This window comes from Mobula birostris, chromosome 23 (genome assembly GCF_030028105.1).
Source record: "Mobula birostris isolate sMobBir1 chromosome 23, sMobBir1.hap1, whole genome shotgun sequence".
Taxonomy (NCBI): domain Eukaryota; kingdom Metazoa; phylum Chordata; class Chondrichthyes; order Myliobatiformes; family Myliobatidae; genus Mobula; species Mobula birostris.
The window spans coordinates 18,841,486-18,867,146 of record NC_092392.1 but is presented as its reverse complement, the minus strand read 5'-3'; the positions used below and the strand labels follow the sequence as shown (position 1 = coordinate 18,867,146).

The window sequence follows — 25,661 nt, the reverse complement described above, 5'->3', positions numbered from 1 at the left end:
TGGAATTACTAAACAGCCCATGTGTGTGCACACATCATCCATCACCATTCAAACTAAGTATAAAATATTTTTACATATTCTAGATAATAGATGTGAAGGATGTAGTAAAGTAGAACTGTTAAGTTAAAGACCCAGCTCAGAAATCTGAACTGTTCATTTATTTGGAGATACAAAAGGCTCTTCTAGCCCACTGTACCTGCGCCGTCCAGTTACACTCATGTGACAAATTAACCCACTAATCCGTACGTCTTTGGAATGTGGAAAGAAACTGGAGCAACCGACAGAAACCCTCATGGTCCCAGGGTGAACATACGAATTCCTTATAGACAGTGGTAGAATTGAACGAGACTACTGTTAACCTAACTGGTACTACCATAACATCCCATTCTCCAGTTGATTGGGAAATGCCCAGGTGGGATCTGAACATGGGGAACTTAAATTCATGGAATGACTTGCTATTGAAAATGATCAGAATCTGGTTGATTATCATTGACGTGTTGTGGGATGTGTTGTTTTGTGGCAGCACTACAGTGCAATGCATAAAAAATTGTTATAAGTTACAATGAGAAATACACACAATATTAAGTAGTGCGAAAACTATGGTGTTCGTAGTCCATTCAGAAATTTATTATGGAGGGGAAGATACTGTTCCTAAAATATTGAATGTCTTCAGCCTCCTGTCCCTCCTCTCTGGTAGCAATATGAGGAGGGCATATCCTTGATTGTGTGGGTCCTTAAAGATGGATACCACCTTTTGAGGCATCACCTATTGACAGTGTCCTTTGGTGTTCCTCCTGGACACCAGGTGGGGAGGCTAGTGTGCCTGGTGATGCTGGCTGAGTTTACAACCCTCTGCGGCTTTGTATGATCCTGTTCGTTGGAGCCGCGGTATTGGACCGTGATGCAACTAGTCAGAATGCATTACATCTGCAGAAATTTGAAAGACTCTTTGGTGATATAATCAAATCTCCTCAAACTCCTAACGAAATTTTAGCTGCTGTTGTGCCTTTATAATTGTATCAATATGTTGGGCACAGGATAGATCTTCAGAGATGTTAACATCCATGAACTTGAAGCTGCTCACCCTTTCCACTGCTGATCCCTCGACAATATTCTCTTGATCGCCCCTTCCTGAAGTCCACAATCAGTTCCTTGGTCTTGCTGATATTGAGTGCTAGATTGTTGTTGTGACATCACTCAAGCAGCCAATCTATGTCCTGTACGCTGCCTCGTCACCATCTGAGATGAGATAAGATGGTGACTATGAACCTATCAGGTGGTTATAAAAATCTATTTGGTCCACATGAATTGATGAAGGATGATCCTTGCTGACTTGTATCCAACTCTAGTACACAGCAATCTGAACAACTTTTAACTGTGCTCTAGAACAGACAGCAAGCCAATTTGGCATTGGCAGTTAATGCTCCCTCATCAACAAAACCCAGATCCTTTGGGAGAAAATATTAGTTGGCTTAAAAAAAAATAACATGATTGCAGATCAGGCAGCATCTATGAATGGGAATAAATAGTTATTTTGGGCTAAGACCATTCGGGACTGGAAAGGAAGGGGGCAGGTCAAAATAAGGTAGGGGGTGGGGTAAATATTACAAGCTGGCAGATGATAAGTGAGAACAGTTTGAGGGGTAAGGTGGGTGGGGTAGTGGAATGAAATACGAAGCTGGGAGGTGATGGATGAAAAAGCCAAAGGGCTGAAGAAGAAGGAATCTGATAGTGGACTGTGAGGGGGTGGGGTGGGGAGAGGAGTAGAAACACCGGAAGGAGGTGGTGGACAAGTGAGTAGAAGAGAAGTAGTAAGAGGGGAGTCAGAACGAGGAATGGAAAAAGGAGGAGGGAAGGGGAGAAATTACCAGAAGTTAAAGAAATTGATGTTTATCCCGTCACACTAGAGGCTACCTAAGCTGGTGCTTTTCCAACCTGAGAGTGGCTTTCTAGCAGTAGAGGAGGACATGGGCCGACACATTGTAATGGGATGTAAATTAAAAAGGGTGGCCACCAGGAAAGCAGTGTTGGGCTTGTGTTGCAATACATAATCGTTGCTGAAGAAATGCATCTGAAATGTCCACCTTTCTGTAGGCTGAAGTTTACAGTGTAGATTTTCATGCCGAGAGAGCAGCTCGAGAGAAAATTCATGCAGAAAAGGAGGCCATGGCTGAAAAGCTGGACCTGCTGCTGAAAGAAAACACACAACTGAAGGAACAGCTGGACACATTTGGCAGGTATTGAGTTAAACCACATCCCAGTAAACAAAGCCAAATGTTTTGAGGACATTTTGTCTTTAATTCTAAGCCTTCTCTCCCAGTTTTATTATTATTTCAGTTTCAGTTTCATCATATGTGAGCAAAGCTTACAGTGAAATACATTGTTTACGTTAACAACCAATACACCCAACCATGTGTTGGGGGCAGCTCACAGGTGTGCTACGTATTCCAACTCCAACACCGACTTAGCCTGCCAACCATTTCAGCAGAACAATACAAACAACAAATCAAGAGAATCCACAGCTGCTCGAAATCCAGAGCAACACACACAAAATGCTGGAGGAGCAGAGCAGGTTAGATAGCATTTATGAAAAGGAATTAAGAGTTGACAATTTGGGCTGAGGTCTTTCAGGCCACCAAAACCCCTTTTCCACCCTCCCATCCACCCACTTACACAGACAGTCCTCCATCCCATGACAAGCTACCTCCGGAATCCCATGGAGGATTAAATAATTTTCCTATCGTTCAATTAGTTCAGGGTTTATAAACATTAAATGTAGTTAACTGTTAAAACAATCTTAATATACCTCAGCTTGCTGTGGGAGAAAACTAATCATTTTTTTGCTGTAAATGTTTGAGCATCTAACAGCCCAACCTTTACTCTCGTGAAATATTAACATAGAACAGTACAGCATAGTACAGGCTCTTTGTCCATGCACGTTGCGCTGACTCTCAGTCCACTCCACGATCAATATAACCCTTCCCACACAAGCTTCCATTCTTCTTTCATCCATGTGCCTATCTTAAAAAATCTTAAATGCCCCGAATACCCCTGCCTATATCACCACCCAGGCTAGATATTCCACTCAACCACCACTATTTTTTTTTAAAAAAAAACAATTGAAACTATCTCTGACATCTACTTGTACTTTCCTCCAGTCACCTTAAAATTACACTTCTTGTGTTAACCACTTCTGCCCTAGGGGATAAAATCTCTGGCTGTCCACTCAATCTATACTTCCTCATCTTGTACACCTCTATCAAGTTACCTTGTCATCCTCCTTTGCTCCACAGTGAAAGGCTCCAGCTTGCTCAACCTATCCTCATAAGGCAAGCCCTCTGATCCAAGGCAGCATCCTGGTAAATCTCCCAAAGAACTGTAACTTACGATGCTATAGACCAAGAGCTGGGAAATGGGGAAACTTGATCTGTTCTGTTGAATTTGCAGGCAGTCTTTAGCAGAACTTCAGCGCCGGCATGGAAGTTGTGGGCCAGTGACTGAGGATGATGAAGCATTACAGCAGCAGGGAGTGCGAGGTAAAAGCTTTGCATATTCCAAATGCGCTTCTGTGTACTGCTAAGTAACTAAATTGATGTAAGGTGACGAGTAGTCAGGCGAACAGAAGACCATAAAACATAGGAACACAATTAGACCATTCAGCCCATCAGGTCTACACCATTCTCCTGTTGTCTCCTCGTAACCTTTGCTGTCCTGACTAATCAAGAACCTATCAACCTCCACTTTAAATATATCAAATAACTTAGCCTCCACTGCCATTGTTGGCAATGGATTCCACAGTTTAAGTGCCCTCTTGCAAAATAAATTCTTCCTCATCTTTATTCTAAAGGGATGTCCTATTCTGAGGTTGTGCCCTCTGGTCCTAGACTTCCCCCATTTTTGAAACATCCTCTCCACATCCACTCTATTTAGGCTTCTGGATAGCCGATAGTTTTCCATGAGATCCCCCCTCATTCTTCTGAACTTTAGCAAGTACAGGCTCAGAGTCATCGAATACTCCTTGTATGTTAACCCTTTCAATCCATGTACTTAAATTGGTCAAACACATCAGATACTCCACATATGTTAATCCTTCCGTTCCCAGGACCTCCTCTGCATTCTCTCTACTGAGGGTCATATCCATCATATTACTGCAGTACAATAGGAGTCCACTCCAATGAGCAATACAACCCAGAGTTCAGTCACTCATCACCTACACAAAGAAATGGTTGGGCAGGAGCCTGAAGTGCTAGTTGGCACCAGTGTGATTAAGGTGTTCCTTTGGTAGATGAGGTAATGAAAACTGTCATGTTCCCATTCAGGAATGTTTGTGATTGATGAGGGACTTGCAAGTGTCAAGTTGCCCCTATTCATGTTGTCCTTGTCCTAGTTTATGGGGGATCTGATACTGTCTTGCCCAATGGCTTTGCCTTGACATTACTGATTTAGACAATAGAATATTACAGCCCACTACAGGCCCTTTTGCTCACAATGTTTTTCTGACCCTTTAACCAAATCCAAAATCAATCTAACTCTTCCCTTCCTCATAGACCTCCATTTTCCTGTCATCTATGTGACTTTCTTAAATGTCGGTAATGTATCTGCCTCCACTACACCCCTAGAAGTGTGTTTCACACACCTACCATTCTCTGTGAAAAGGAAAACCTACCTCCTGACATCCCCCCCCCCCCCACCTCCCCACCTTCCAATGTTTTCCTCAACACGTTAAATTATGCCTCCCTTGTGTTAGCCAATTCCACCCTGGGGAAAAAGTCTTTGGCTATTTTATCTACCTATACCTCTGTCAAGGCCTCTTATCCTCCTTTGCTCCAAAGAGAAAAGAGGGCACCACGTCGTGTAGAGGTTAGCGTGACACTATTACAGCTCAGGACGTTGGAGTTCTGAGTTTAGCGTCCTCTACAAGAATACTTGTACGTTCTTCCCGTGTGCAAGTCTGTTTCCTCTGCCCACTCCAGTTTCCTCCTACAGTCGAAAAACATGCCTATTAGTAGGTTATGTTGTCCTGTGATTAGTCTAGGGTTAAATCGGTGAGTTGCTGGCTGGCACAGCTCATTGGGCCAGAAGGACCTGTTCTGTATTGTATCTCTAACCGGGGGTGGGGATGGTGCTTCTGTTAGTCAGGGTTGACCATGGAAGTTGTGTCCTAGCTGTCTACATGACATGCATGCTAGGGCATTGCAATATGGAGAGCCCATGGAGCAGCCTCCCCCTCTCAACAGAGCTGATGGATCAAAGAAATGGCAGAGAATGATACAGTTTGACACCAGTGACGTTGCAGGAGTTGCCAGTCAGCAGTGAGCTCAATGTAGGACTGTCTTAGGATTTTTCCTCGGGGGTTTCCTGCTGAAGCCTTCCTCATGAGTGGATATAGCCACAAGGCAGCAGAGGTTTGAGATCAGTTTTCTTTTTCCTAGCTGAGCTGCCAGCCACACAGCCCCATCTGCCTGAAGCAGCTAGTTTTATGGTGCTAGTAACCTACCATTGCCCCTTCTCCTGTCAGTGGATACCGTTCCGCTGGGCTGAATAGCTAAACCACATGTGAATGCCAGGAGCTGGTCTTGATGTCAGGGGCTATTTGAGACGCACACCTTTGGAGGCATTTAGTGGATAGTGGGAACTTATCCCCACTACCACCCCCAGATATAATAACCTTAAGGAACCTTCTCTAAGTAAATAAAATAAAAGCTGTAGCTTGCTGAACCGGTCCTCATAAGACATGCTCTCCAATCCAGGCAGCATCCTGGTAAATCTCCTCTGCACCCTCTCTAAAGCTTCCTATAATGAGCTGAGCAAAACTGAACACTAATAATCCAAGTAAATATGTTTAAAATAAATATTAGTCAAATATCTTCTGGTCTCAAACATGTATATAAAGAATTAATAAATTTAACTTCTGCTTACAGAACCCAGAAACCCCGGTTGGGAGCACCAAGGTATTCTGCCAGAACACGCTTGCCCGAAGTGTGGGATCGTTCTCCCTGACATCGATACCTTACAGATCCATGTCATGGACTGCATCATTTGAGCATGTTCTCTTTTAAGAGACTGTTTTCACTATGCATACACAACTTTTCATTATTTGGCTGGTGGGGTGTGAGAAGAGAGGGTCGAGGATTAACTAATATTTTTATTCAATATATTTTCAGATTAGTAAATGTGAAAATTCTTGTACGATGCTATTTTAATATATGGTGTACATTTATTTTGGGGTCTGTAAGGAAATGTACCAATGGAATGGACTATTGTTTACATCTGGAAATTGCACATTAACGAATCTGCCAGAAAGTGCTTTTATAATAGGGGAATTGAGGGTATTGGGGAAAAGGCAGGTAGGTGGAGGTGAGTCCTTGGCCAGATCAGCCATGATCTTATTGAATGGCGGAGCAGGCGCAACGGGCCAGATGGCCTACTCCTGCTCCTATTTCTTATGTTTACTTATAACAATTGAGAAAATAGAAAATATATTTTCCTAAATATTTAGGGCTACAAGTAAAATAAGCAGATGACTTAAAGAAGATTAGAGATTGGCTTTGTGAGGCTGATTTTGATTGGACAATCTCACCAACAGTGCAAGTACAGATGTATTATAATGAGTAATGGTTAAAGCTGAGTACAAAGATGCAGTAACAACGTTTGAGGCATTTAGATACATGACCAGGCAGAGGGATTTATCTTAGATTAGCATCATGCTCAATGCAGACATGGTAGACTAAAAGAACTGTTCCTCTGCTGTACTCTTTTGTGTTAATTAAGTTATTCCATTTTGATGGAGAGGCCTAGGACAGTGCAGGAACAGCCCTTCAGACCACAATGTTGTGCCAAACTAATTTTTAAAAAAGTAGTTTAAATGCCTAATTAATCTAATCCCTTCTGCCGAGACAATATCCACATTCCTTCTAAAGTCTCTTCAATGTATTTGTCCTATCAAGTCCATACCAGTTCTATTTCTTTGCTCCTCTGATATGAATGCTATTTTTTTCAAAAATCTATCTGATCTGCTTTAGAAAACATTGATCACCTCCACCATGCTTGCAGACAGAAATCTTCATGTCATTGTTGCACTGTATAAAATGATTTTCTTCAGTCTTTGTCTCCTTTTACCATCACTTGAACCTTTTGTCTAATTGAATCAATCACAAAAGAGAAGAGCAGCCATTTAATCTGCCATTATTTTGGATACCTGTTAGATCTCTTCTCAGCTGGCTTTGCTTTACTCCGTGTTATTACTGCCACATTTTTCCAGTTGCCAAGCCATTGGCCATATTGGGATGTTCTTGCTGTGGTCAGCCTTGCAACTTGAAGACTATGCAGAGCAGAAGAGCATGCACTTAGAACATGATTGAACAAAAGTTGACTAGTGAGCTAATTGTGCACAATTACATGTTTTGGAATTATATTTGACTGTTATGGAATGTTTTCAAATAAATGCGATTAAAGAAACTATGTCCAGCAGATGTTCATGTGTGCATCACCAACACAACTTACTTGAATATTAACAGTTTTGCCATCTGTATAAAATGTTGTTCCTTGTCTCATTACCTTAGCAGCTGGTCAAGGAACAAGAAGGTAGTGGAATGACCATGGGAGAGAAAAAGTCAACCAAATGTGGCAAGAAAGATGGGACAGGGAGGGGAAAGGGAGGCATTTATATCAAATACGAAAGAGTGTTGCAGGTACTAGGGTAGGTAATGGAAACAGAAGAGAGGAAATTGTGTGGACTAGGTTAAGGCTGGGGCATTGTGTATTAAACAAAACATTGAAAATGATAGGGAAACACCAGACAGGATTGTGTGAGGAATGTCAGGAAGAGGAGTCAGTAGAACATGTAGTTTTGTGTTGCAGTAAGTATGGGATACAGAGAGAGATGATGAGAATTAAATTAAGGGAGTTGGGGGTGCAGGAATTCACATTAAAAGGGTTGCTGGGCATGGGTGAGAGAGCACAAGTCCGGGTATTTTTAGCGTTTTAAGGGGTACAGGGTTTTTTTATAGGATATGATGGATAAACAGGAATAGGGTACTAGGATGGTCAAAGATGGGAGGGTGAAGTGTAAGTTTGTGTGTGTGTACGCGCGCGATTGGGTGAAGGGATTTAGAATATGTCTAGTGCACATTCCGGAGCAGAGGGTGGCGGTAATGCACCATTAAGCTGGATGCCAACCGCCATAAAACAAGATACAGACAGGTCCGTGCCATGAAGTAGTACAATGGAAAACACTAATGGAATGTAGAATAAAGTGTAACAGTAGAGTGCAGGTAAACAAGGTGCAAGATAAGGTAAATTGAAGTCAAAACTCCATCTTGTCATACTAGAGTCCATTCAATAGTCTTACAATAGTGGGAAAAATATATTCAATAAGCTTCAAAACCTGAGCCTCTGTACTTTGTGCAACTGAATTCTTGACTTCCTCATTGAGAGACCTCAGTCAGTGCAGAGAGGAAGTAACAACTTACTGATGATCACATAAGATCATCAAGGATGTGTGCTTAGTCCACTGCTCTACTGTCTTTGCACTCATGACTGTGTAGCTGGGGTTTGAGGTTTGAACTTTGAATACCACTCCCATAAGCATGAAGACACTACATTTGCATCATAAGATGTATCTACCTGGACATGGAGATTCAAAACTGCATGTTTATTTTCAGTTACGATCTAACCTAAACACAACTAGTGAGGCTTTTTGTTCTATATATCAAACAATGCAATAGATACCAGCTATCCGCTGGCCTAGCTGGATGGGGAGATGAAGAATCCTTGAAAGTGAGTCCATAGGTTGTGGGGACAGTTCAGTGCAAATGATATTAGTTGGACAGGACTGTATCCTCTTTTCAAGAGCATTATAGTTTTCACCTGAGGATGTGATGCAACCAGTCAATATACTGGCACAATGAAAACAGGCAGCTACTTCTGGCAGAAATTGGTATCCAAAATCAAAGGTTGGTATCAACATTTTTTAAATGGTGCAAACCAAAGAGATTCTGCAGAATCTAGAGCAACATACAAAATGCTGAAGGAACTCAGCAAGGCAAGCAGAATATATGAGGGGAATAAACAGTTGACATTTTGGGCTGAGACCCTTCAGGACTAGAAAGAAAGCAAGCTGGAAGAGGATTGTACTTCTTAACTGGTCTCACCTGACTGAAAAGAGGAAGCCTCTATTCTGAAACAATAAACACAGGAGAATAAACAGTCGACATTTTGGACCATTAGGATTGGAAAGGAAGGGGGATGATGTCAGAATAAGGTGGTGAGGGGGACAGGGGATGCATACAACCTAGAAGGTGATAAGTGAAGCCAGGTGGGTGGGGGAAGGGGATGAAGTAGGAATTAAGAAGTGATGGGTGGAAAAGGTAAAGGGCTGAAGAAGAAGCTATCTTCTTCTCCAGCCCTTGACCATGGGAGAAAGGGTGGGGGGGGGGAGGTGGAGGTGATAGGCAGGTGAGAAGAGGTAAGAGGCGAGATTGAGGAACTGAAGAGGAAAGGGGGAGAGGAAAATTACTGGAGGTTGGAAAAATCAATGTTCATGCCAACTTGTTGGAGGCTACCTAACCAGAATATGAGATATTGCTCCTGCAGTCTGAGATTGGCAGTAGAAGCAGCCATGGACCAACATGTCAGAATGGGAATGGAGGTAATAATTAAAATGGTTGACCACTGGTAAGTTCTGATTTTTGCAGACGGAGCAGAGAATGTAAAGACAGGGAATACTGAAGTGAAAATATTCTGCAGCTCATGCAATACCTGTGAAGCAAGGAAAGGTTTTGATGTTTCACTCCTGCAGCATGAGGATAAATAAAGCTCTGTTTCACAGTGTACAAATACGTTGTTGAAAAGCAAATATCTACGTGCCTATGAGTCTGAAATAAAGTCAGCGCTAGAAATGACAGCAGTTCGATCAGACTCACTGGAGAGAGTGGACATAAGAAGCTGTTGGGCCGAATCCTGACGAAGGGTCTCAAGAAGCTTATCTCTTTTGCCTTTGAGGTGAACCAAAAGTATTTCAGTTTTACCTTCATTCAGTTGTAGGAAATTATTGCTCGACCATTTGGCAGAGGTACCATGCCAGACAAAAATTACTATAACCTACAAAAAGTAAATAAATAAAGAGCAAAAGAGGAATAGTGCGGGTATTGTTCATGAACCGTTCAGAAATCTGATGATGGAGGGGAAGAAGCTGTTGCTAAAACGTTGAGTGTGAGTTTTCAGGCTTCTGTAATCCCCTCAATGTTTCAGAAGCTGTCTAATTAATGTGCAGCTAACAAAAAGAGCGCACTGGAATGCAGTGGCTGGAAATATTAAAGAGTGTCTGAAATACCCAGCAGGTCAGGCAGCAATGAATCAGGGGGCATTTGCGGAGGGAAACAGACGGCTGACGTTCTGGGCTCACCAGGATTTCACTCTTTCTCCAGAGATGTTGCCTGACCCACTGAATTCATCCAGTATATTGTGTGTGTTGCTCCGGATTTCCAGCAGTGCAGAATCTCTTATGTCTAAGTAGTTTGGTAAGATTTGACAAGGAAAACCGTGACGAAGTTTAGAGCGTTTGCCCTTCGTAATGTTGTTGTTGTCATGCAGTAGCAGTCTCGCCGCCCGAAACCCGAACCTGACGGCTGAGGCGGCGGCTGACACCTACCAGGACCCCGCTCGGCTGTCTCACTGAGTGCCAACAGCAGTGGGAGGAATTGGAAATCACGATTTTTTAAAATATATACTATTTACCATCCACTTACTTCTCCTGACGCGATTCTTGAGTTTGGTTTGGAAAGCGGTTCGACTGCTCTTTTTTGCTCAGGCGAGAGGTAGGAGATCAGCGGGTCCTGACAGGTTTGGCGGCAGATTGGAGCCCGAGAGGAAAGACAGAGGTGAAGTTCTCGGCGCGGGGTTTATATAATGTGTGTGTAACATGGTACAGTGAGTAAGTGGTGATGATACAGTGTGTAACACAGCGGATGTGAAAAATTGTTCCTTTTAAATCTTCGCTTAAGCCTGTGCCCTCTGTTTTTGTTTAGCTTTCTCTGGTGGGGTGGGGAGGGGAAGAAAAAGCGTAGACGTGATGGGTTTAAGAGGTCATTTCTGTGCTCGAAGACTGTGCAGTCAGTCTAATGACGTGTTACAGTGAATGTGGTATGTGTAATGTAACAGTTCAGAGCCTGTAGTGGGGTATTACTGTAGTGAGTGTGTGGGTATAACAGGGTACAGGGTGATGTGGGGATGCAACACAGTGGAGTGTATAACATGGTGAGATGTAGTGTAGAATAACATGATAGTGTGGGGTGTAGTGTAACACAGCTGTGTAATCCCCTGGAAGGGAATGAGAGTGCACACACTCACACGCACGACCTGCAGATAGTGAAAGGAGGGGACAGGTACAAACTCTGGTTACACGGCAGGGAATCTGGCCTTTCAGCCCAACTCTTCCATGCAGACCAACATGCCCATCCAAACTAGTCCCATTCGCTTATGTTTGGCCCACGTCTCTTTAAACCGCTCCCGTCCACGAATATTTCCAAGTGTCTTTTGTTGTTATTGTACACGACTCAGCTACTTCCTCAGATAACATTCCATATAAGGACCACTCTGGGTAAAAACTTGTCCCTTGGGTCCACTTTAAATATTTTCCCTCTCACCTTAAACCTATGCTCTCTCATTCTAGACTGCCCTACCATGGGCAAAAGAATCTGTACATCCTGTCTATGACTCTCCCAATTTTATAACCTGTACAAGGTCACCCTCAGCTTCCCATGCACCATTGAGAATAATCTCAGCCGATCTGATCTTTTCTCCTAATCTCCTTTTCAGACATCTTCCTAACCTAACTCTCCATTTCAGGCAACATCCTGGTAAATGTCTTCTGCACACTTTTTTTTTACTGTATTTTTCCTGTAGTGTGGTAATCAGATGCAGTCTAACTAATGTTTTATACAGCTGCAACACAGTCTCCGAACACTTGTACTCTATGCTGCAGCGTCTGAAGGCAAGTGTAACAAATGCTGCCTTCACCCTCTTACCTACATGTGTTGTTGTTTTCAGGTAATTGTGTCTCTGTTTCTGAACAGAAGTAATGTCCCTGTCATTGTTCCTGCAATAGTGAAAATCAAAAAGCAACCAACAGATGTTAGAAATCTGGAACAAATATAAAAACAGACATGCTAGAAATACTAAACATGTCAGGCAGCTTCTGTGGTGAGAGAAACAGTCAGGAATATGTTATTAGTAAAATTGTAGTGGTAGCCATATTGTAAAGCATAGGATGCAACAGATTTTTAAAAAAGCATGATAAGATAAAATTAAACAGCATTGCAAAAAGTAGGGAAGATGTTACATAAGGATGTAACTTAGGTCAGCATAAGGATGACACTATGTCAGTAAAAATGCAAGCAAAATAACAACTAAACTTTGTTTCTTGAGCATGTATGTGAGTGTGGTAAACAAATCTGGTAAAAGAAAAACCTGAGGGTACATGGCCATGTGAGAACATGAAATAGTTAAAGAACTCTGGCTTGGCTATTTAAATATTCCTGGGTACAAAGTTTTCATGAAGGATATTGAAAGAAAAAAAGGAAGGAAGTAGTACTTGTTAAATAGAGTTTTACAGTGCTAGAGAAAGAGAATGTTAAAGCCTGTTAAATGTAATCTGTTTGGTTAGAGCAGAAGGAGCAATATGCCCAGGGGTGTATTCCGCAGGTCACCCATGAACAGAGAGTGGTGGAGGATGAAGTATGCAGGAATAATGATGGGAAGTGTAAGAACTATAGGGATTTAAATTATCTTACAAAAACTCAAGGTGATAAGGGCTGAGAGGGTGAAGAGGTTTTAAGATATATTTAGTTTAATTTTCAGCAGCAGTACATACATCTCTGGTCAACATGTCAGGAACATTGGATTTGGTTCTGGGATTGAAGTGGGTCAGGTTTTGGTAGTAGAGATCTAATCGCATTCAGGCCACAGTGAGTTTACAGGGATCTCACACACTGAAGCCTCAGTGAATGGAGAAAGCGTAGGACCGGAGGCCTGAAAGATGGAAACAGCAAGAACGAGCACCTAATGAGTCAGTCACTGAGCCATCGTGATTTCTGAATATATGGTTAGCCAATTCTCAAGAGTTTACTGTTCTGGGATCAAAGTTAGATACTTCCCAGAAGAGAAGATGGCTCCTTTGATGGTTATTCAATCTGTGCCTTGTAAGACATGAAAATGCCCGACGCAGGCCTCTCATGGTCTGAGTCGACGTTCCCTCCCCCTCCCATCCTGGCCACCTGACCTCACTGTAGAGTTCCGCAGAGAGGTGCCCTTGGCCCATCTGTCTCCAGATGCTTCATCAGTAACCTTCCATCATGAAGTCAAGCATGAGAATCTTCACTGATAGCACCGTATTCAATTCCATTCATAGTTTCTTGGTTAGTAAAGGAGCCACTTCATCATGTAGCAAGCCAAGGCAATGTTCAGTTATCACACACAAAATGCTGGAAGAACTCAGGAGATCAAGAAAGATCTATGGAAAGGAATACAGAATTGACGTTTTGAGCTAAGACTCATTAGGATTGGAAAAGAAGAGGGAAGACGCACGCTTCCACTTTCTTCCCCCTTCATTTCCAATCCTGATGAAGGGTCTCAGCCCGAAATGTCGACTCTTCATCTCCATAGATGCTGCCTGACCACCTGAGTTTTTCCAACATTTTGTATGTGTTTTTCTTCATTTCCAGCATCTGCAGATTCTCTGGTGTTTACCATGTTTAGTTAAAGGTAGTTTTGGCAAATAGTATTTATACTGGAAAAAATGCTAAGTAATGACCCTTGCCAGCAAGTGAGCATCTAATCACCTGCTACTGTCCTTTAATGGCATTATTTCTCTCCCCTTCCACCTCCAACTCCCCCTCCCCTCCCTCCCTCCCTCCCTCCCTCCCTCTCCCTCCCCCCTCCCTCCCTTTCCCTCCCCCCTTTCCCTCCCCTCCCTCCCTTTCCCTCCCCCCCCTCCCTCCCTCCCTTTCCCTCCCCTCCCTCCCTCTCCCTTTCCCTCCCCTTCCCTTTCCCTCCATCTTCCTTTCCCTCCTTCCCTCCCTCTTTCTCATTCCCCCTCTATCCCTCTCTTCCCCTCCCCTCCCCCACCCACTTGTCTGGATATGTCACTCTGCCTCTGTACCAGAGGACTTTTAAGTTCAAACCAAGGGAGTAATTGTCAAACACAGTTTACTTAAGATTACATACTGTTTATTAGCAAGCTTGCATCTCATTTGATATTACAGAGCCCTCGCTCATAGAGCCTGGAAAATCTTTAATCAAGTGAGCCCCGAGCACTGTCCGGGGCTGCTTGTTAAACATTTATTATCACATAGTACTCTGATCATCACCGGGCATCCTTGATTAGTGGTTACACAAAGCAGCTTTCTCATGCAACAGGCAGTACTTTGTTCCTTGCATTTAATCCACGGTCAGCAGATTAGCTATCTTGCAACATTATTCACATAGCATGACTAGTCAAGCTGCAAATGTCAGTCAGGTTTTAGCCCTTTTAATTCTGTATATAATTCCTCAGATAAAGGGCGTCTCTGGTGGTGTTCATAGTTTCCTTCATCATGTCAGTAGCTTCCTCTTGGTTTTCACTGTTGTCAGTTCAGTCCAGCAACTCTCAGGTGGAGACTCAGGAATATCATCACATTCAGATGTAGAAGGATTCCTCACTGCTGTTTCTGTAATGGTTTTGTTTTACTAGTCAGGGTTGTTAGCCTGAGCTGAACCCCCAACACTGGAGGATCAGTAGACCACTCTTAGTCTGGCCTCTGACCCGTTTGGCATAGTGACCCTACTAAGAGCCAAAGCATAAAACCCTGACTCCAGCCAACATAGCTCTCCTTGTCATTGAGGCACATAAGCCTTCAAACCCTATGACAAGATTGTAGTCCTCTGGAGGAACGTAGCAGTTAGTGTAATGATTTACAGCTCTGGTGATCAGGGTTCAATTCCCACCATTGTCTGTAAGGTGTTTGTATATTCTCCCCATACCGCATGGGTTTCCTCTAGATGCTCCCATTTCCCTCCACGTTCTAATTCTGTTCCGATGTTTTATGGTCTTATTTGCTGGGTACTGTGTGCTGGAGGCATTTTCTGCCATGTGGAAACTCAGTTTGTGGCAATCTTTGAATGGTTGAGTTAAATGCCCTGGAAGACCTTCATTGCCCTTGGTTGGCCTATGCTTTTATTTAAATATATTGCTGAGTGTCCACAATGCCAACTTGTAAACTATTCAAGTTACATGCCGTTCTCGGGTACAGAATCCTGGTGTAACACAAGTTGTAATAAGATGTATGTAAGATGCTGATTGAGGAAGAGATAAAGGTAAAATGAACAATAAAGCAGAAAAATTTTCACAGTGTGAATATAGTGGGAGAGAGAAATGCACATGTAACTTATTGATTCAGATCATGGGGAATGAAAGAAAGATAAAAGGGTACTCATTGAAGCGTAACACCAAGAAAGAAAGAGAAAAAATGGGTAGGAATGCAGAGAAAGAAAACACGATCATACATGCGCTGTGAAATTTCAGATCTTAGTTTATGCTGTGCGTGCATGTATGCACATTTGGCATAGAATAAATCTTGTTATTTATGGATTTGTCTGATTTATAAATAAAAACTATTCTAAATTAAGTAGACACTTGGAGATTACATATGTTGAATAGTTCAGTGTATTCAACATGATTTGTTTTCATTAGTATTACGTTCTTATTTTTCAGTGCTTGGCGTTTTCTGAAACCTCATTAACCATATTCTTATGCCATGGAAGGTAGGAGAATTTCAATAGCATTGAAAAAAATTCTGATTCTTTTAAAATAAATTTAATTTTTAAATCTTTATTGAAAGCTAACATGCTTTAAGCAAGATTATTTTGAAGTACTGACATGGTGCATTCTGACTAATGTTTTTATTGACAACAGACAACGATGATGTGGATTTATTAGCATCTCTTTTGGATGAAAATGAGGAGGAAGAGACTGTTGCTGGTGCAGGATGTTCACAGGATGAACCAAATGTGGAGGAATCACTTGAAGCTGATGAGTGGGACGAACTGTTCGACAAGGAAGAGGAGAATGGTGCCCACGCTAAAGAACTCAGGGCTCTCTTTGGGGAAGTGGACGATTTGGAAGAAGAGGAAGGGGAGAGCAGGAGTATTACAGATGCAACAGAAATAAATGAACAGACATCTCCCATTCCTGGTCAGAAGAAATCTGAAAAATCCAAGCTAGAACTCGAAGGTATTGTTTAATTTATCAGAGAAATGGGAGGACAGTCAGACATACTAATGAGAACTGGTATTTACAAGGGCATTGGCTGCTGGTCTTTTCATGTTCTGATTGGTGCTCAAAAAATCCTAGTTGTCAGAATCAGGTTTAATATCACCAATATATATCAGGATAGATTAGAGGGCTCGTCTAGGGAGGCTTTTTGGGTGGAATTGAGGAATGGGAAAGGTGCAGTAATACTTATAGGAGTGTATTATAGATCACCTAATGGGGAGCGAGAAGTGGAGTAGCAAATTTGTAAGGAGATAGCAGATATTTGTAGTAAGCACAAGGTTGTGATTGTGGGAGATTTTAATTTTCCACACATAGACTGGGAAGCCCATATTGTAAAAGCGTTGGATGGTTTAGAGTTTGTAAAATGTGTGCAGGATAGTTTTGTGCGGCAATACGTAGAGGTACCAACTAGAGAAGGGGCAGTGTTGGATCTCCTGTTAGGGAATGAGATAGGTCAGGTGACGGAGGTATGTGTTGGGGAGCACTTCAGGTCCAGTGATCACAATGCCATTAGTTTCAATATAATTATGGAGAAGGATAGGTCAGGACCTAGGGTTGAGATTTCTGATTGGAGAAAGGCTAACTTTGAGGAGATGAGAAAGGATTTAGAAGGAGTGGATTGGGACAAATTGTTTTATGGGAAGGATGTAACTGAGAAATGGAGGTCATTTAAAGGTGAAATTTTGAGGGTACAGAATCTTTATGTTCCTGTTAGGTTGAAGGGAAAGGTTAAAAGTTTGAGAGAGCCATGGTTTTCAAGGGATATTGGAAACTTGGTTCAGAAAAAGAGAGATATCTACAATAAATATAGGCAGCATGGAGTAAATGAGGTTCTCAAGGAATATAAAGAATGTAAAAAGAATCTTAAGAAAGAAATTAGAAAAGCTAAAAGAAGATACGAGGTTGCTTTGGCAAGTAAGGTGAAAATGAATCCAAAGGGTTTCCACAGTTATATTAATAGCAAAAGGATAGTGAGGGATGAAATTGGTCATTTAGAGAATCAGAGTGAACCAAAAGAGATGGAGGAGATTTTGAACAATTTCTTTTCTTCGGTTTTCACTATGGAGAAGGATATTGAATTGTGTAAGCTCAGGGAAACAGGTAGGGAAGTTATGGAAACTAAGATGATTAAAGAAGAGGAAGTACTGGTGCTTTTAAGGAATGTAAAAGTGGATATGTCTCCGGGTCCTGACAGGATATTCCCTAGGACCTTGAGGGAAGTTAGTGTGGAAATAGCAAGGGCTCTGACAGAAATATTTTAAATGTCATTAGAAACGGGGATGGTGCCGGAGGATTGGTGTATTGCTTATGTTGTTCCATTGTTTAAAAAGGGTTCTAAGAGTAAACCTAGCATTATCGGCCTGTGAGTTTGACGTCAGTGGTGGGTAAATTGATGGAAAGTATTCTTAGAGATGGTATATATAATCATCTGGATAGACAGGGTCTGATTAGGAACAGTCAACATAGACTTGTGCACGGAAAGTCACGTTTGACAAATCTTACTGAATTTTTTGAAAAGGTTACTAGGAAAGTTGACAAGGGTAAAGCGGTGGATGTTGTCTATATGGACTTCAGTAAGGCCTTTGACAAGGTCCCACATGGAAGGTTAGTTAGGAAGGTTCAATCGTTAGATATTAATATTGAAATAGTAAAATGGATTCAGCAGTGGCTGGATGGGAGACGCCAGAGAGTATTGGTGGATAACTGTTTGTCAGATTGGAGGCCGGTGACTAGTGGTGTTCCTCAGGGATCTGTACTGGGTCCAATGTTGTTTGTCATATACTTTAATGATCTGGATGATGGGGTGGTAAATTGGATGTAAGTATGCAGGTGAACTAAGATAGTTGGCGTTGTGGATAATGAAGAAGGTTTTCAAAGCTTGCAGAGAGATTTAGGCCGGTTAGAAGAGTGGGCTGAAATATGGCAGATGGAGTTTAATGCTGATAAATGTGAGGTGCTACTTTTTGGTAGGACTAATCAAAATAGGACATACATGGTAAATGGTAGGGCATTGAAGAATGCAGTAGAACAGAGGGATCTAGGAATAATGGTGCATAGTTCCCTGAAGGTGGAATCTCATGTGGATAGGGTGGTGAAGAAAGCTTTTGGTATGCTGGCCTTTATAAATCAGAGCATTGAGTATAGGAGTTGGGATGTAATGTTAAAATTGTACCACGCATTGTTAAGGCCAAATTCGGAGTATTGTGTACAGTTCTGGTCACCGAATTATAGGAAAGATGCCAACAAAATAGAGAAAGTACAGAGAAGATTTACTAGAATGTTACCTGGATTTCAGCACCTAAGTTACAGAGAAAGGTTGAACAAGTTGGGTCTTTATTCTTTGGAGCGTAGAAGGTTGAGGGGGGACTTAATAGAGGTATTTAAAATTATGAGGGGTATAGATAGAGTTGATGTGGATAGGCTTTTTCTATTGAGAGTAAGGGAGATTCAAACAAGAGGACATGAGTTGATAGTTAGGGGGCAAAAGTTTAGGGGTAACATGAGGGGGAACTTCTTTACTCAGAGAGTGGTAGCTGTGTGGAACGAGCTTCCAGCAGAAGTGGTAGAGGCAGGTTCGATATTGTCATTTAAAGTAAAATTGGAAAGCTATATGGACAGGAAAGGAGTGGGGGGTTATGAGCTGAGTGCAGGTCGGTGGGACTAGGTGAGAGTAAGCGTTTGACATGTACTAGAAGGGCCGAGATGGTCTGTTTCCGTGCTGTAATTGCTATATGGTTATAACACATTTCATGGAATTGTTTTGCAGCAGTAGTACAGTGTAATTCATAAAAAACTATAAATTGCAATAAGAAATATATATAAAAAATAAATCAAATAGTGCAAAAAGAGCTAAAATAGTGAGGTAGTGTATGTGGGTTCATTGTCCATTCAGAAATCTGAAAGTGCAGGGGAAGAAGCTGTTTCTAAAACTTTGAGTGTGTGTCTTCAGGCTCCCTGTAGTTCTCTCTGAGAGCATGTACCTGGTGGTGAGGGGTCTTAATGATGGAGCTGGCTGGATTTACAATCCTCTGCAGCTTTTTCCGATCCTGTGCAATGGCATCTCCATACCAGACGGTGATGCAACCAGTTAGAATGCTCTCCACAGTACATCTATAGAAATTTGACATACCAAATCTCAAACTGCTAATGAAGTATAGCCTTTTTCGTATTTTCATCAATAAGTTGCATCCAGGACAGATCTTTGGAGACATTGACACCCAGGAACTTGGAGCTGCTGACCCTTGATGAGGACTGGTGTGTGTTCTCCCACCTTCCCCTTCCTGAACTCCATCTCAGTTCCTTGGTCTTGCTGATGCAGAGTACAAGGTTGTTGTTGCAACACCACTCAAACAGCTAATTTATCTCACTCCTGCATGTCTCCTCATCACTATTTGCAGTACCTAATGAAGAATAATTATTTTTGTATTCCATTAGAGCACCTATTCCAGATTAAGAGTTGCTGGAAATAGAACTCAGAGAAAAGAAGTTAACATTTCAGTTTGCATTTTTTTTCAAGTGGAAAAGACATGAAATAAGTTGAAGCGAGGGTATTGAACTGATAAATAGGACAAGTGGAATGTGTGAGGCCAGTATTACCTTGGTGAGAAGATGTTGATTAAACTATCTTGCTGATAGTTTAATGAGTTCCATTGGTGAAAGAGAAAACAAACAAAGGAGCATGGATGAAAGAAAAACGGAGGGCTATGCAGTGGGGAAAGGTTAGATTGATCTTAGAGTAGGTTAAAAGTTGGCACAACATTGTGGGCTGAGGGGCCTATACTGTTCTTTGTTCTGCTATGGCAAGGTAGCAGTTCACGCAACACTATTACAACTTGGGGCATCAGAATTCGGCTTTCAGTTTCAACGTCGTCTAGATGTCCTCGCCATGGAGTGCTTGGGTTTTCTTCGGTTTCTTCCCACAGTCCAAAGCTGTACCAGTTAATTGGGCATTGAAAATTGTCCCCTGATTAGGCTAGGGTTAAATTGGGGGGTTGCTGGGTGAATCAGCTCGAAGGACTGGAAGGGCCTGTTCTGTGCTGTATCTCTGAATAAAAATGATAAAAAAAAACATGTAAAATGCAGAGCTGTAGGAAATACCCAGTTCGTCAAACTGTGATGAAGACATAAACTGAGCCTCCGAGGGGAGGATGTCCGGGAGCTTGGAGCTGCTCACCCTTTCCATCATTGACACTTCCCACTGCTGAAAATGGAACCGAGGATTAACAAGGCAGGCCAAGGTTTACCCCAGAAAAATGAATACAGGCACTTTCAGAAAAAATCCAGGCACATGAAGAAAGGCCAACGATATGTTGTGGAGTAGGAGATCAGTATAATACTTTTGAATAATGGAGCTGGTTTGAAGGACTGAATAATATGAACTTGTGTAATGCTAATCAGTAAATTGGTTTCTTTTCTAAATGGTCAAGTGCTCAAAGATCTGCAGTCTTCTGTTGTAGCAATGAGGCTCATTAATCCGGAAGTGACTCATCTGATATGCTGTAATAAAAGCAGGAAATGCTGTCAATTCTTTGAATTCTCAATTCAGGAAGTCATGTATTGGGTTTGGTTTATTATTGTCACATGTGCTAAGATATAGTGAAAAACTTATTTCATAGCATCTTATCACCAGAAAGATGAGGAGAGAAGGAAAATAGGAACACTATCGTGTGCAAGTTCCTCTGCACTGTCCAGCATTTGGAAATGTATCATTGTCCACATGAGTGTGGGTCAAAATTCAGAATTTCCTAACCAATGGCACTATGGAGGAGGGACTACAGTGCTTCAGAAAGGAAGTTCATCACTAGTCACTGTTACAGTGATCAATAAAGATTGACTATGGTTACAGTGGTTGAGGATTTGGGTGGTCTGCAATTGTTTATCCCAACATCGTGGATGTTGATTATATATCATCATGATAGAGCCAATTTTTGAAATTTATCATGGACAAATTGTCTTTGGTTGTGAAGCAGCTAAGATGCCCAAAGGATTTAAAAGCCTTTTAGATGCATTAAACACAAAGTGCTTGAAGAACTCAGCAGGTCAGACAGCATTTATGGAGAGGAATGAACAACGTTTTGGGTGGGGAGCCTTCATCAGGACTGGGCAACTGTCCAGTTAATCGCATAATCTGGGCTTCATCAGCTCAGTCCTGCTGAAGGGTCTCAGCCCGACATGTCAACTGTTTATTCCTCTCCCTAGATGCTACCTGACCTGCTGAGTTCTTCCAGTATTTTGTGTCTGTTGCTCAAGATTTCCACATCCTCAGAATCTCTTGTGTTTATTACTTTTATATGCATCATCTGTTTCTTTGAGATGAAGCAGTTGAGCCCATATGTTGTAACATTTTTGCAGATAAGCACCTATTTTAAATTTATGTGGAGACCCAAGAGGCTGAAGGTGCAGAAATCTGGAGCAACACAAAATGCTGCAGGAACTCAGTAGGTCAGGTAGCATCTATGGAGGGAAATTGATCGTTGACATTTCGGGTTGCTGTCTGGACTGAAAGGAAAGGGATAGCCAGTATAAAAATGTGAGGGTAATGGATGGAACGAAAGCTGGCAGGTGTTAGGCAATTCCAGGTGAGGACGGTGATGGGCAGTTGAGTGAGGGAGGTAGAAGATTGGGAATGAAGCAAGAAGATGAGAGATGTAATGATATGGGTCCTGATGAAGGATCTCAACATGAAATGTCAACTGTCCACAGTTGCTTCTTGACCTGCTGAGTTCCTCTAGCTTCTTTCATGTTGTTTAAACTTTTGTAGTTTGGGACTTAATGCTTACTTCAGTATCCTTGTATTCTTTCTCCATAGAGGAACTTGAAAGGATGAAGGAGCAGATGGAACAATTACAGCAGCAGTTGACAAAAGTTGCAGATGGACAGAATTGCATTGCAAGTTCCAGAAAGGACTCACCTGACAACAAGCTGAAGGTGCAGGGTATGAAGCAATTTCTTGGTGAGAACAAAAAAAAATCAGATTCAAATTCATTTATTTATCACATGTACATTGAAACATACAGTGAAATGTGTTGTTTTTGTTAACAACCAGCACAACCTAAGGATATGCTGGGGTCAGCCCGTAAGTGTCACCACATATTCCAGCACCAACATAGCATGCCTACTATGTTCAGCAGAACAACATAGAACACAACAAAAGCTTCAAGATTGTTTAATGTCATTTCCTGTAAACAAGTATAAAGGAGAATGAAATAATTGTTACACTGGATCCAATGCAGCACAAAAAAACCACAAAAAATAAAGAGCATAGTAATAAATAAAACACAATAAATGTAAATACATAAGCTAGCTTATATACATAGATTGATTGTATGTCCGTAAAGTGATGCTAGGCACAGGAGTGTCAGTATTTAGGGTGACTGACAGGAAATAATAAAAGTACTGGTGGTTGGGTATGTTAGGGGGTGGAGGTGTTGATCAGCTTTACTGTTTGACAGAAGGATTCGAATGAACAGAACACAATAAACAATAAGATAACAACATCAGAACAAGCTCCTTTCCCCCTTCCTCCCATCCACTCATACACACAGTCAGTTCTCCAACCCCAGCCTCCAGTGGACTTGCAGACAACTGTCCTCTGACTTCCCCAGTGGACTTTCAGAACTGATCACTCTGATTTATCAAGTGGTTCACAGACACAGAGCTTGACCATGTATGAAATGGGCTGTATTATTCAAAACTCTGGACATCTGGTGCATCTGTAGTCCCAAGGTTGGCATGCTTTGTTTTATTTTCTCATGATCTGCTCTTTAGCAGTACTCTTTCAGCTGATGTTTGAAATTTGATTTTTATTATTCATTGGCAAGAAACTGATCTTACTGATGCAAGTATTTATTACCCATCGTTACTGCCCTTAGTAAGCTGATAGAACAACATAGAGCAGCACTGGGCCTTTGGCCCACATTGTTGTACCATCTCTTTAACCCTCTCTAAGATCAATTCCACTTTACCCTCCCTCATAGCCCTCCAGTTTTCTATAATCCATGTGTCTGTCCAAGAGTTTTTTAAATGTCCCTAATCTTATCTGGCTCTGCCACCACCCCTGGTAGTGCATTCCACACACCAACCGCTTGCTGTGCAAAAACTTGCCTCTGACATCCTCCCCTATTCTTTCCGCCAGTCACCTTAAAATTATGCCTCCTTGTATTAGCCATTTCCACCCTGGGAAAAGTCCTTGACTATCCACTCTATCTATGACTCATCATCTTGTAGACTTCTTATCAAGTCACCTCTCTTTCTCCTTCTCTCCAAAGAGAAAAGCCCTAACTCACTCTACCTATGCTCATAAGACATGCAGTCTCCTGGAACAATACATGTGAGCCTCTACATTGTGTAGCAGTTGTGATCAACCTAAACATTTCAGAGGGGCATTGAGAGTCATGCATAGAATAGGCTGGATAGTGATGGCAAATGTCCTTCCATATGAACGATGGTGAAGCCCATTGTCATTGGTTTTTATGGTAGTTTCATGGTCATTATTGCTGATGCTAGTTTTTTATTGCAGATTTATTTTTGTTAACCAGATTTAAAGTTCACTATCTCACATGGTGTTATTTGAGCACATATCTCCATGTCATTAGACAAGGTCTCTGGGATATTTGCCCAATAGTTTTGCCTTTTGATATTTGGTGTGAAATCTTAGAGATCTTAGGGATGGAGTTTTATGGTAGGAATGTTATAGCTTTCACCTGAATTAGATGTGCCTGACATCCACATTTATTTGTTTGACTTTAATCCTAATATAAAGCAAAATAAAAATAGTGTGTTGTTTCAGCAGATCTGAGCTTCCTTTTGGTACCAGTGATTGCTTCTTGTTTCCTTTAAGTATTTCGTTCAACCTTATGTTTCAACAGGTCAAGAGGTGTGTACTTCACAAAACATCAAGAAAAACAATTCTTTTCAGCAAGATCGATGTAGGTCATCCTCTAGTGTTAGGCATGATCTTTTGAAAAGCAAGTCACGTATAGCCCCAGAGCCTACGAAGTCACCAAAAGGTAATAAGTAGATTGCTGCTTGCATGTTGAACATGTTTGCTTACAGATAGTGGAAATGTCACGTGAAGACCTGTCAGATTTGCTTAGTAGAGTTGTGATGTTCGTAACTGGTTGAGAGACTAGGATTACGGGATATGGTCTAAAATTTAAACCCATTTCTTTCATTTTCATGATGTTGTGCCAACCTTTTAACTTACTCTAAAATCAATCTAACCCTTAGAGTTGGCTAAAAGGTTGGCACCACATTGTGGACCAAAGGGCTGTGCTGTAATGTTCTATGTTCTTTGAATGAAGATAAGAAAAACTAGTGGAAGTCAACACAACTGCTGATGCTGGAAACCTAAAATAGAAAATGCCAGAAATTACTCATCAAGCAAGGTGAAAACTTTGCTTTATAACAGTTGCTTAGACACATTTAGTAACGTTAGTGTGTAAGTACGTTCAGTGGCCTGTTCGCTTCAAAGTTCGATGTGTTGTGTGTTCACAGGTGCTCTTCTGCACACCACTGTTGTAATGTGTGGTTATTTTAGTTACTGGCACCTTCCTGTCAGCTTGACCCAGTCTGTCCATTCTCCTCTGACTTCTCTCATTAACAAGGTGTTTTTGCCCACAGAACTGGCATCACTTGATGTTGCTTTGTTTTTTTTGCAACATTCTCTGTTAGCTCTAAAGACATGAAAATCCCAGGAGAATAGTTTCTGATATACTTAACCACCCCGTCTGGCACCAACAATCATTCCATGGCCAAAATCACTTTTTCCCCATTTGGTCTGAACAACAAATAAACCCATTGACCATGCCTGTATGCTTTTAGGCATTGAGATGCTGCCACATTATTGGCTAATAAAATATTAACATTAATGAGCAAGAGTACCAAATAAAGTGGCCACTGAGTGTATATTCCATGAATGAAGATAACAAAGCGTGAAAGTCAAAAGAACTGCTGATGCTGGAATTCTAAAACAAAAAATCTCTTCTGTGCTGATGTATTTAATGTAACATTGTATGTACTAGAACGGTTGAAACTGCATCTGTAACAGTAGCTATGGTAATTAATGCACTGTAGTATACTTATCATTTGTCTAATAGAACTCATATAGTACAATAAATTCTCCAATGTAAAATTAGTAAATTGTTTAAGCGTAACAATGTAGTTAAAGTTTGTCCATTGTTTTTACATTTGACTCCAGGGACGTTCAGGTCTTTTTCAGCTGCAGAAGTAGGGATGAAGAAATGCCAATCTTATTTGGGAAAGACTGCTGGGGAGAGTGGGTTGGTTGCAGGAGATGAGTTTCATCTCTTGAGAATGGGGAAGCATGCAGAGGAAACAAGCATTTTTTCTT

At 41.6% G+C, this 25,661-nt stretch overlaps 2 protein-coding genes across 8 annotated transcripts in view; both read left to right on the top strand.

The window, feature by feature from the left end:
* Positions 1-7,458, top strand: part of optn (optineurin) — a 48,973-nt gene extending 41,515 nt beyond the window's left edge. Inside the window, exons 13-15 of the mRNA XM_072241580.1 lie at positions 2,095-2,237; positions 3,448-3,536; positions 5,922-7,458. Coding sequence (XP_072097681.1) covers positions 2,095-2,237; positions 3,448-3,536; positions 5,922-6,043 — 354 coding nt within the window. The 3' untranslated portion in view covers positions 6,044-7,458. The remainder of the gene's footprint in view (positions 1-2,094; positions 2,238-3,447; positions 3,537-5,921) is intronic.
* A 2,938-nt stretch (positions 7,459-10,396) lies between these two features.
* mcm10 (minichromosome maintenance 10 replication initiation factor) overlaps positions 10,397-25,661 on the top strand; it is a 75,072-nt gene continuing 59,807 nt past the window's right edge. For 3 of the 7 annotated variants that reach the window (XM_072240937.1, XM_072240932.1, XM_072240938.1), the window contains exons 1-5: positions 10,848-10,880; positions 15,749-15,798; positions 15,950-16,267; positions 22,119-22,262; positions 24,178-24,318. In XM_072240937.1, coding sequence (XP_072097038.1) covers positions 15,792-15,798; positions 15,950-16,267; positions 22,119-22,262; positions 24,178-24,318 — 610 coding nt within the window. In that variant the 5' untranslated portion in view covers positions 10,848-10,880; positions 15,749-15,791. The other 4 variants (XM_072240934.1, XM_072240936.1, XM_072240933.1 and 1 more) reach the window with 4 other exon arrangements.